Consider the following 11,567-nt stretch of genomic DNA (forward strand, 5'->3'; position numbering starts at 1 on the left):
GAGACTGAGAACAGAAACTCATCAGGAAACTGTTTACTGAGCTCATAAATCAACTGAGAAGTCGACTCATTTCTCCATAAGACTGAATGGTAATGGAGCTGCCCCCTGCTGGTTGTTACATAGAATGCAGGTTTAAGACACTCGGCTCTATTATATAAACTATTAATAGATTTTAGATGGGGTTTTTTTTTAGAGTTTGAGTTCATAACAAATGCTTCTATGAAGATTTGTAGTAAAATAATATCCAAATACTTTTAATACTTGTGGAATAATAACTGACTTCATTACTGTCCACAGCTGTTTGAGAGAGAGCTGCGACGCTGGGCGGGCCACGAGAAGTCCATGTCTCTGAGCAGCCACGCTCTGTACGATAACAAACAGGTACACACTTATAACACCTTTTTTTTCTTCTTCTGTCCCTTTTCTTCGTGCAGAATTAGAGTTTCTCTCTCTTTGGTCTCACAGAGTAAATATCTGAGGGCAACGTCAGAGGAGGAGATATTCGCTCATCTTGGTCTGGAGTTCGTTCCTCCGTCGGAGAGAAACGCCTGAACGGACCTGGTCTTAAATATTAGGTCCAAACTAAAAAATAAAAGTCAAATAATTCATTTTCATTAAAGTAATTTTAGGTCGTTTTATGATCATTTTGGATGCGGTTAAATTGTATTTTGTTACATTGGCTGGTGTTTCCGTTATTTTGTCCACTGCATTTACATCAATGAGAGTATGAAATAACAGAAACTATAATATAATAATAATAATGAAGTTTATTTTAGACAGTATTTTACATGTTATGTTTGTTTTAAACATTGCAGCTCTTTTAACTGAAGAATTTAAATATTTTATTTCATATTTACTTGCAGAACTTGTCTGCAGAACAACTCCAAAAAACCTGAACATTACAACCTTAATGAAATGAAGATTTATTGTATTGGACTTCATTAGTTGTAGCTAATAAATGATAAATTAAAAAGTTAATAATAAAGATAATACGATGCTACCTCTAGAACTTGAGTGCCTGTGAGAGGAAGTTAACTGCTTGTATTTCACAATAAAAGATGTTTGAATGAAGTCGGATACAACGGGTGATATTTTACATTTTTTTTCACTGTCAGCAAATCCCATAAAAACAGGATAAACTCATGGTGGCAAGAGATAAATTAATAATAATTAATGTGGAATTATAATTTACTGTCAGTCTAAAATGCAGATTTGAGGATTCTTGTATAATTTTCTTTCTCAAAGCTTGAAAAGAAGTTCAACTATCACTGTGATGGGATTAAATCTGCAGTTCAGAGACCTGATGAGAACAACAGTTTGATCCAATCAAACAGAGTGAAACATGTTCTTTAACTTTTATATTTGTGTACAACTTGTGCAGCTAGATGGAGTTTCACTGTCTTAAACCACAAACACACATGTGTACTAGTGACCTTTATTCTGCAACGTCCTCATCGCTTTATCTCAAAGTCAAACCACACAGAGAGAGTTACTACACTGTAAAGTCACTACACTGTAAGTTACTACACTGTAAAGTTACTACACTGTAAGTTACTACCTTGTAAAGTTACTACACTGTAAAGTTACTACACTGTAAAGTTACTACACTGTATAATAAGTGTTATTTTAGGGTAAAAAACTAGAAGCTTGGCAGAACTAAAAGGATATTAGCACTGTTGTGTTTTATTCCATATAAATTCCTTTAAACTGGCGTATAAATAAAGGTTTCTACATGAGATATTTCAGTGTTTTACAAACTTCTAGTTCTGTAAGTTTGAGGTGCAGCATTAATAGTCTAAAATATAGAAATATAGAAAACATTTCTGGCTGCTTCTTTAATGTCGCTGTAGTTGTGGAAGAATACAATTACTCATGTTTGAGGTACTTAAATGTACTACAGGGAGTTTTTAACTGGTTATGAAACTCTGAAGACTGTTTTATATATTTTATATGAGCAGATCACCTTAAACTGTTTAAGTTTAATAACTCAAAGAATTCAAGCATGAAAACATATTTGATTAAAGTATTTGTTAAGATGACTTTAGTAAAATAAGTTAATTTTCACTGATTCCAATCAGTTAATTAAACTTAAATAAGTATAAATAAGTATATCACAACATTTCTCCAATAAAATTAAGTTGTGTTAACAATGAAACAAGATGAAACACTCACTTCTGTCCACAGGGGGGCGCCAGAATCACTGTTTGTATTTTCTCCTCTACATTTATCTGACAGCTTTAGTTCAGATTAAGATTTTACATTAAAAACAAACATATGAATGTTTATAAAATACAGCAAAGATTCAGTTCAGTGGCTGAACTCAGATTTTATGGTTTTATTAGGATCCTTATTAGTTAATTAAGAACATCAGCTGCTCTTCCACACAAAACATTAAGAAAACAAAACAAAACAAACATGTCAACAGATATTTACATTAAAAACACCACATATTATAATCAGAAAAATATAATGAACTGTATTTTTACTTGAAAACATTTTAATATACACATTCTTTTCATATATACTTCTAGATAGTATTAATTTAAACTATACTTATAAGCACTGAATGTACAAACAAAGACGATGTATTTATATACATGTTGTTAAAAACTGTGTGTAGTTCATCAGATGTCTGTTATGATGGTAAATAAGTTGTTTTCAGTTCCACCACAGAAACATTTCTGTTTCATTTAAATAAGTTTTAAACAAAAAAAAGGTGAAATTCTCCAATATTTCACAGAAATGCTGTTAGTTAGCTAGTTAACTAATGAATCTTCGCTCTGTGCGTCTAAAAGTTGAAGATTGGATTTGACGGTGAATGTCAGCGATATTATTGGGTTGAAATCAGTTCTATCGCTTGACGTAAGCACGCGGTCACATTTAGTTTTACAGGAAGACCACAATGATTGGATTTTAGTATAAAAACTATTTTTTTAAACTATTTTTAGCATCCATTGAATTGAATCCATTAAATATCTGAACAATATAACTGAGGATGTGATTTAAAACGGTTAAAATAAAACGTATCTAAAGTCTTTAAATGAATTCCTTCTAACAAACAAAAACTACTTTTTCCAGGAGCTGTGTTTTCATACAGATGGTAAGAGTATAAAACCTTCATCAGCAGTTAAATACATTTACATTTACACAAACTACATCCCCTCTGTGCTCTGTTCTCACAGACTCACAGTCTCCTCGCTGCTGGACTTCATGTCTCCTTCTCCCTCGGAAGCTTTTGGTTCACACATACAGTGTCAGAAACAGACACGTGTCGATGGTGATTCAGGAACATAAAATAAAACTCTTTCTCTTCTCTGCACCACGTACTGCTTTAATACACCGCGTACAATACATCCTGTTTACCTTCTGTGCAGCTCACCTGTGTAAAATGTGAAAAATAAAGTAGTTTTTTGGTTGTTAAAGAGCAGAAAATGGGCGTAGAGGAAGAAGTGTGTGCAGGTGTGAAAGAGAGCTGGATGTGAGGGCAGACTGAGGTGTGAGCACCGACGCGGCCTTTGATGTTAAACCGGTATTTAGAGGTTAATGAGGCTGTTAGGAAGAGGTGAAGGAAACGCCTGTGAGTTCACACTCGCACACACACACACACACACACACACACACGGGAAATGTATCTGCAGATCCTCAGAGTCTCATTCAGGATCTCTGTTTCATTCTCCAGGTTTTATATATTTAGATTATTTGTCAGGAAGCATAAAGTCAGAGAACTCAGTTACTGTCTGTTAACAGTGTCTGAACTCTAGCACAGCTTTCACTTTTTCTGCTGTCCTGTGGGTTTATTTTCTGATCGGAAGTTAATGATATTGAGCTTCAGTGGTGATGACAAGAATCCCAGTATCCTTTCTAAAGTGATAAGTCTCCCTCAAATCACGAATCAATAGTTTACACATAATCCCAAAAATAGCATATTTCTGTCCCTCTAGGATCAACGGTCAACTTAAATTCAACCGATTCCTGTCTCACTGGAAGAAGTTGCCTTCAGTTTTAAATGAATTATTTCACTTTCTCCTGAAATTTCTTTGTAAAAAACCCCCAAAACATCTCAACAAGCGTCACAATTTTCTAGAAAGAAAGAAAACAGACATTTTAAAATGTCTTTTGGAGGATCTGATATTGTCAGTATTTCAGAGACCGCCCCAACATTTCACAAATCATGTTTTCAGAGGAGCTGAGTTCCCCCTGTAGTCCGCACCGTCTGTATATAATAGCATTTGTTTCTGTTTCTGTTTTCCTGCCTGGGGACTACGGATGCACATTAGCATTTTTGCTAACTCCGGCTTGTTCTTCTGCATCGTTTATTTCTATATTAATGTTCATTAACTTGCTCTGTTCCTGTCAAATAAACAGATAAATATAAAAATAATTTTCTTAAACTTAAAGTTAAAGTAGCAAATCAACAATGTTAAATTCTGCATTCAGACTCAACTTAAGTATAAAAGTATTGTTAGTTAAACTCAGCAGTATGAGTTGATTCAACATCTTTTTTTCGGCTCAAGACAGCAGCAAGTAAAGTTTCAGATCCAAAAACAAAAACAAAAACAAACAGCATGAAAAAATCACATAAACAAAAACAAGCAGCAGTTTTACAACAAACAAGAAATTACAGTAAAGTTATCAGTATTCAGTATGGAAGCTCATTTCTGCCAATATGAGAGGGAAAAAGATTCTGTCTTTATAAGTCTTTATAACGAGAATCAATATTTTAACTTAGTATTAAAGTTATTATTATTATTATAATGATTTACAGAATATTTTAATCTGAAAAGTAATCTTCACATATATCTGAGTCACATAATTGAACACTTTAAACCATTTTGCCCCTCAGAGCATCATCAACAACAACAACAACAACGTCTCCTCTTCAAACAACAAACCTCTTAAAACCTTCCATCTATTTCTCATATCGATAAACAGGGAAAACAAACGTCTGTTAACTTGGAGACAAATTGTTGTATATTTTTAACTTTTGAGCTGCAGATTTCTTTTCAATCTGAGCAGCCCAAAACAAATATCAAACAACAATATTTGTTTGTTGTTTTTCTCCTTTTTAAACTGCTGATTTGTGTTTATTTGCTGCATTTTCCTTTTTTGGGGGCTCCGAGGGGTCTTCAGCTGTTTGTTTACATCTGTTTTCCTCCTTTGTGCTGACGTCTGGGTGTAAATAAGCTGCTTTAATCTGACAGAAACATACATGTGAGCCTTTTAAATCAGACTGTAACTGGGACTGTGTGCTCCTGGTCCTCCTCCTCGGCCCCAGTCCCAGGCTGCTGCTGTCTGTGGGGTAACGGCCTCCTGCGGGGCCCCTCTTTGATTGGCTCCATTCAGACCCTTTCATCTCTAATGGGCCTGTTTGCTGCTCTGTTATGGACACAAACACACCTCGACCCCCCACCCTGGGCGCTGACAGGAGACCAGAGGGAGACACATGTCCCGACCTGGTGCTTCTCAGATATCTGCATACAAGAGCTAACGTCTGCTTTGGTCTGGCTGTCCTGACGGTCTTTATCAGATCCAGTCCGACACTCTGAGCCGGATCGAACCTCCTACGTACAGAAGCTTTAAAGCTGCACATATTCTGTGTTTTAATGTGTGAGTGGCTCCTCATCCTAATGAAAATCAGCTAATCACTAATATAAAGTTTTATAGTCGCTGTAGTTTTTAACAGTTAACGTACATTTAATTGAATTAAATCTGACTAATTGCTGTAGTTTCACCAATTAGGACAACGTTGACTCAGACGTCAGCAAACTACCAGCAGTTTTTATTCTCACTGGAACAAGTTACCTTTGATTTTTAGGAATTATACAGAAAATTTACAACTATTTATTTAAATTTTTATTTTCTCCCTTCTCCCTTCTACCTTAAAACGTCACAATTTTGTAGAAAAACTGCAGAATCATTAAACATTCCCAACGACGGCCCCAACGATCATAAAAAGGAGTTTTATTCAACAAACTGGAGAAAATTGTGAATTATTTGGGGACTATTTTAAGCAGCAGATTAATATTAATCCACCTTTAGCGCTTTAAATAAAGTTACCTACCTGTTACGGATTTACAGATCAATATGCTGCATTAATACGTCGTAAATCCTAATAAATACGTACTATTATATTTCTTTACTTATTTATCTCTGATACAGAAAAGAAAAACAACAAGACTCACAATTTATAACCTAAAATAAAAATTCTTAAGTGGAAAACACAACTTTCCCTCCTTCAATTTGAACTTAAAATTTAAAAAAAAAAAGCCCTTTTCCTCTTTAACTTTTTGTGTAATTATCCCTGAAACTGAAACATTTACAGTCATATCCTTTAACTGAGGTGCAGTTTAGCACCAGGGAGCTAAAAACCAACCTAAACTGAGTCTGTTTCTGATGCTGAATGCAGATGAAGGCGGTGATGACGCCCAATAATCATTGATCTCCATTGACCGGCAGTCTCCAGCAGTTGCCCGCCCCGTCTGTAACACAGTCAGTTAGGCCTCTTCCCCTGTCCCATTGATTCCTATCAACCTCATCAAAGGCTCCCGGGGCTTTGATGGGGCCAGCGGGACTGGTCCTGGTGGACGAGCAGGCGCTGCGACTCCCCTCGTCAAATGGGGGACAGAAGGGAGGACGGAGGGATGAAGGGGAGAGACATTTAAATGTGTCTACTAGAAATCTGAGCGCTGGAGGCTGTGACGCAGCAACCTGAGGCTACTTGAGCTTTTGTAGCCACTGATAGAGAATATCTGAGACCTGAAAGTGTAAAAGTAATGTCTCTGTTTCACATAAATACAAGTTTCTTTTATAAACTTAAATCTCCAGAGCTCCTCGTTTACTCACCGTCGACTTTAGAGCTGTTAAATGACCAAAAAATCTATATTACAACAAACTTTTCAGAATAATCTTAATAAAATCTTTAATTTACTGAATGCAGAACATCTTATAAAAGCATTATAACTGCATTATCTTTGTATTTTAGGTTACTTTATCTATATAAATTGATTTTATTTTGTTTTTTTGTCTGCAAATTGTGATTCTTTGTCTTCTCCTCAAGTAGAACACTTTGTTTTAAAGGATTCATGTAAATAAACCTGCTTTGCTTTCACACATTCTTCACTCACAGACAAATGCTCAGATAAAAGGAGATGAACTGATCCTTTACTCAAGTAAAAACCTCTCTCTTCTACCGGTTAGGAAACTTCAAACAGGGTCACGTGTCTCTCTCGTCGGTTTCTTTATGTTACGTCTGTCTGAGTGAGACTGGGAGAGTCTGCAGTGACAAAGAATAGAAATAAAAATCAATAATTCCACTCAAACGCATTCAAACTAAAGTAATGAGCCTGTTTTTAAAACTGTAAGAAGTAGAAAGTTCAGATATTTGTGTAAAAACTTAGTTAATTCCCATCTTTGATCTTACTTTAGTAAAAGTATAAAAAGTATAAACAGCTGAATGTAAAGTATGAGCAGTGAAAGTAAACATTGTGCATTAAAACGTCTCCTGATATTATCAATAACATTATCAGATCATTACTGATCATCAACGTTAGAGCAGCATTGTACTGTACCTTTTGGTTGAGGTGAAAAAGATAAAGATTCAATTGTGTACAAGTTTATTGATCTATATCCAGATCTGTTATATATTATATCATTAAATAAATGTTCCGGTCTGTAGTCACCGTATCAGCACCTCAGATCTTATTGCTTTATTGTGAAATAAATAACGAAATAATAAAACTGAATACAACTTTAAAGAACAGAAACTCATTTTTTTAGGTTTAAAAAAGATTATTGATTAAGCCGCTTTTACTCGTAAATTTAAGTGTCACTAACCTACAGAAACATTCCTGATTAATACGTTTTTTCAGGGTGTGATGTTGGGTTGAGTTTGTTAACTTAAAACGTTTGATGTGATCAGTTTAAACACTTTTATTTTGTTTGTTTAAAGAAGATTTAAGTTACTTTATTCAGATAAATTCTGTGAACACATTTTAAGTGTAACAATCGATTAACTAAATAAAATTAGTAGATTTAACTTAATTTACCTTAAATTCTTTGAGGTACTTCTCAAATATCTTTCATGCTTAAATTGTTTGATTTAACGGTTTAAATCGATCCGTTCTGCGTTGAACTAACTCATCTAATAAAGTATCATAATTATTGATTACAGAGTCCCTCCAGCACACGAACCGAGCAGAGACCCAGCCAGCAGGTGATTGGTACAGTTAAGAGTTCAAAGGGCTCCTGATCGCCTCCGTCTCTGTCTGTGTTGTATAACGGGGGCTGGACCGGTATCAGCGGCGGCCTGCTCCTCCTCGCCGGGTCCCGTCCCGGTCTGTGACAGGCAGCACTCGAGCTCTTTGATGTGACAGACAGACAGACAGACAGACAGACGGGGAACTATAATGTTAAAAATGTGGTTCAGTAAAATCTACAATGTTTGCTTCTGAAATAAATCAATAAAACTTTTGTACTTTTACTGTAATCGAGTATTTATTACATCGTTTTTATGGGTTCTTTTACTTTAATAAAGTATCTGACAACTTAATACTGAATATAATGTTATATAGGAGATAATAATTACTTTAATACTTTATATTACTGATAATACTTCTGTACTTTTACTTAATTAAAGGATCTGAGATCTTCTTCCACATCTGAATTTTTCCATTTTTTTCATCTTGTTTAAAAACTTTTATTCTATTTTAGTTGATTTTATTTTGTAGGTTTTCTCCTCCTGTGAAACACTTTGTTTTGAAAACTCCAATATTTGCTTCTGAAATAGATTCTGCTGATAAAACGTCTTTAACTTTTACTTCTAATAGCTACATTTGTTCACTTTGTGTCCATTCAGAGCTCATGAATTCAGTTTATATTAATAAATATATACAGTAAAGCATCAATTAAAAGCAGGTCTCCTTTAGAGGCCTGGTGGGGATTTTTTTTTGTTGAAGTATCAGTTGATCAAATCAATGATTCATGTTATTTGAAAGCTTCATTTTTATACAATATTCATATAAATAAACAATCTGATAGTGCTTTGCTGTCTCATAGAGGCCAGTAAGTTTATAAGAAAACAACTGTTGGTCGTATAAAACGAAACAGATTTGCAGTAAACTGTGAACTGTGAATATTTCAGCCTCAATCACAGAATTAAAGATGCAGGATGGATTTAAATGTAAAATACATGAGCCTGTATGAACAGTAAATACATATTCATGCAGAGACGAGTGTACTTGTATATCTATATGTACTGTAAGGTGAATAAAAACGTTTAAAAACACACAAAAAAAGACAGAATCAATGTTTAAAATGCACCAAAATGAACCTGGACTCAGAAAAAGTAGAATGTAAAGTAAAGTGTTGAACTGAGACTCTTTTTATAGCTGTAACAATATTAGGATTAAGGTTGGTCTTTTTTTAAAGCAGAAATGTGAAGATTTACCTGGGCTCAAAGTAAAGAGTACAATAAAACGTGAGTACTCGAGTAAAGTACCTAAACAGAGTACTTAAGTACAGTACTTAGAGTAAATGTACTCTCACTCATAATGGAAACTCACACATCTGATCTCATTGGGTCGCTTTCAATGCTAAAACGGGGATTTTGGGATCAAGTTAAAGTGACTGATAACGACCTGAAGAGGACGATCCCACCTGTGAAGTGGCTCATAACCATCCACCCTCCTCCTCCTCCTCCTCCTCCTCAGTGCCGGACTGACCCGAGACTGTCTCAGCGGAGGACAGGGAGGCGCTGATCTGTGTGTAAATGGTTCTGGGGGCTCAGACACAGAGTGGGTTTAAAGGATTAATCGGGTCAATCACGAAGCGGCTCCATTGATAAGATAATGAGAGGTGATCGGCCCGGTCAATGGATCCGTCCGTGCGCCGCTATCTGTGCCTCCAGACGCGCCGTCTGTGCGCAGCGCAGAGGAGGAGGAGGAGGAGGAGGAGGGGAGAGAGAGGAGAGAGGCCGCGGTGCTAACAGCTCATTAACGGATACTGAGACACTTCAAAGGTCGCTGCCTTTGATACCAACACGGATCATAAAACCTGAGCACATCCAGGCTCGTCTCCACGAGAGGGGCCAGAGTCACTTTAAAGATGTAATCAGTTACTTCATCCAAGTATCACAACATTCAAGTTACTTTAGGATTACCTCCAATGAAGACAAGAGATAGCCTAATAAATGTATAATATTAAATATATACACTGTAATGTAATACAGTAATTCTTGATTAAATAGTTTTTATTGTACAAATAAAAGTTTAAGCACTTTAAATGTCTAAAGCTACTTGATCAAGAATGTTTTTTAAAGTTAGTTTTACTTTAAAAGTTTCTGATGTAATCAGTTTCAACATTTCTTATCTGGTTTTAAAGCGCTATAGTGGTTAAATATAAGTACATTCACTCAAATACTTGTGATTGAGTACTTTCATTTTAAGATATTCTACATTTATCTGACGGATGTGTTTTTATGTTCATTATTGTGTAAAAAGAGGCAAATATCTTCATAACATTTTAAAATATCTTCTTAAACTCTTAAGTTTTGAAATAAATGAATAGTAATTAATTAAAACTTTATGTTCTTCTTTAGAAAAACCTTGAATCTTTAAGGTTTTAAACTTAAAAAAATCTGTATCTCACAAATCCTTTTAACTCATTAAAGTAATTTTATATAGTATTTTATATTTTAATGAAAAATCTGGTTCACAGTTTAAAGTTTTCAAAATAAATAAAATAAAGCAATTTGTTTTTGTTTATTTCAAAACTTAAAAGTTTGAGTTTTATTTATTATCATTTCTTACCTATTATTTATTTAACCAGATTGTGCATTTACAGAAATATGCACTGAAAACGGTAAAACTTAGGTTCAACTTAAAAAAAACTAATTAATCACACAAAATATTTGATATTGACTTAATGTAAATTATTTATTCAGTTCAACCTGAATTTTTTTTAACTAAATTTAAACCTTTTTTTTTTAGGTTTGAAGCAGAAAATGAGCTATACATTTTGATTGACACTCCAGAACAAAGACAGGGTATAAATATAAAAGAATAAAGAAAAATAAAACCAAACAAACAACAACAAAGAAAAACAACAATTTATTTCATAAAAGTTTGAGTTTTTAAAACAAAATGTAACTAAACTTCTACTTTTACTTTGTATAATCTTTAATGTTTGAATTACTCCTATAATTTCTTGTGATTATTGATCCTGTAGGATCACGTTTCTTAAATCCTGATCGATTAAAAGAGAGATTATTCAACCTAAAAGCCCATCAGTGTTAAATCTGTTGTTTGTCTTTAATCTACAGGGATCATCCCGGATTAGCTGCTGCTGTTATATTAAACCACTCATCGCTCATTATGTAGGTTATTTAACCTAAAGGCTCCTTTTAATGGAAGATAAAATGTAATTTAGTTGTTATGATGAAGCAGTTCAAGACACTCGAATCAGAGTTTGATTAATGACTGTTTGGAAAAGAAACACAATTATTTTTCTTATCAGTTAATCTGCAGAAAAATGTGAAAAATTCTCTTTATTTAATTCAATTCAATTTTATT

General features: G+C 34.3%; 1 protein-coding gene across 1 annotated transcript in view; it reads left to right on the forward strand.

The window, feature by feature from the left end:
* The window catches only part of polm (polymerase (DNA directed), mu), a gene marked incomplete in the record, with an annotated part of 11,390 nt that extends 10,319 nt beyond the window's left edge, over nucleotides 1–1,071 (forward strand). The window contains 2 exon segments of the mRNA XM_035667333.1: nucleotides 298–381; nucleotides 466–1,071. Coding sequence (XP_035523226.1) covers nucleotides 298–381; nucleotides 466–552 — 171 coding nt within the window.
* Nucleotides 1,072–11,567: the final 10,496 nt, after the last annotated feature.

This window comes from Morone saxatilis, unplaced genomic scaffold (assembly GCF_004916995.1).
Source record: "Morone saxatilis isolate NCDOM2014 unplaced genomic scaffold, NCSU_SB_2.0 Contig21, whole genome shotgun sequence".
NCBI classification, from domain to species: domain Eukaryota; kingdom Metazoa; phylum Chordata; class Actinopteri; family Moronidae; genus Morone; species Morone saxatilis.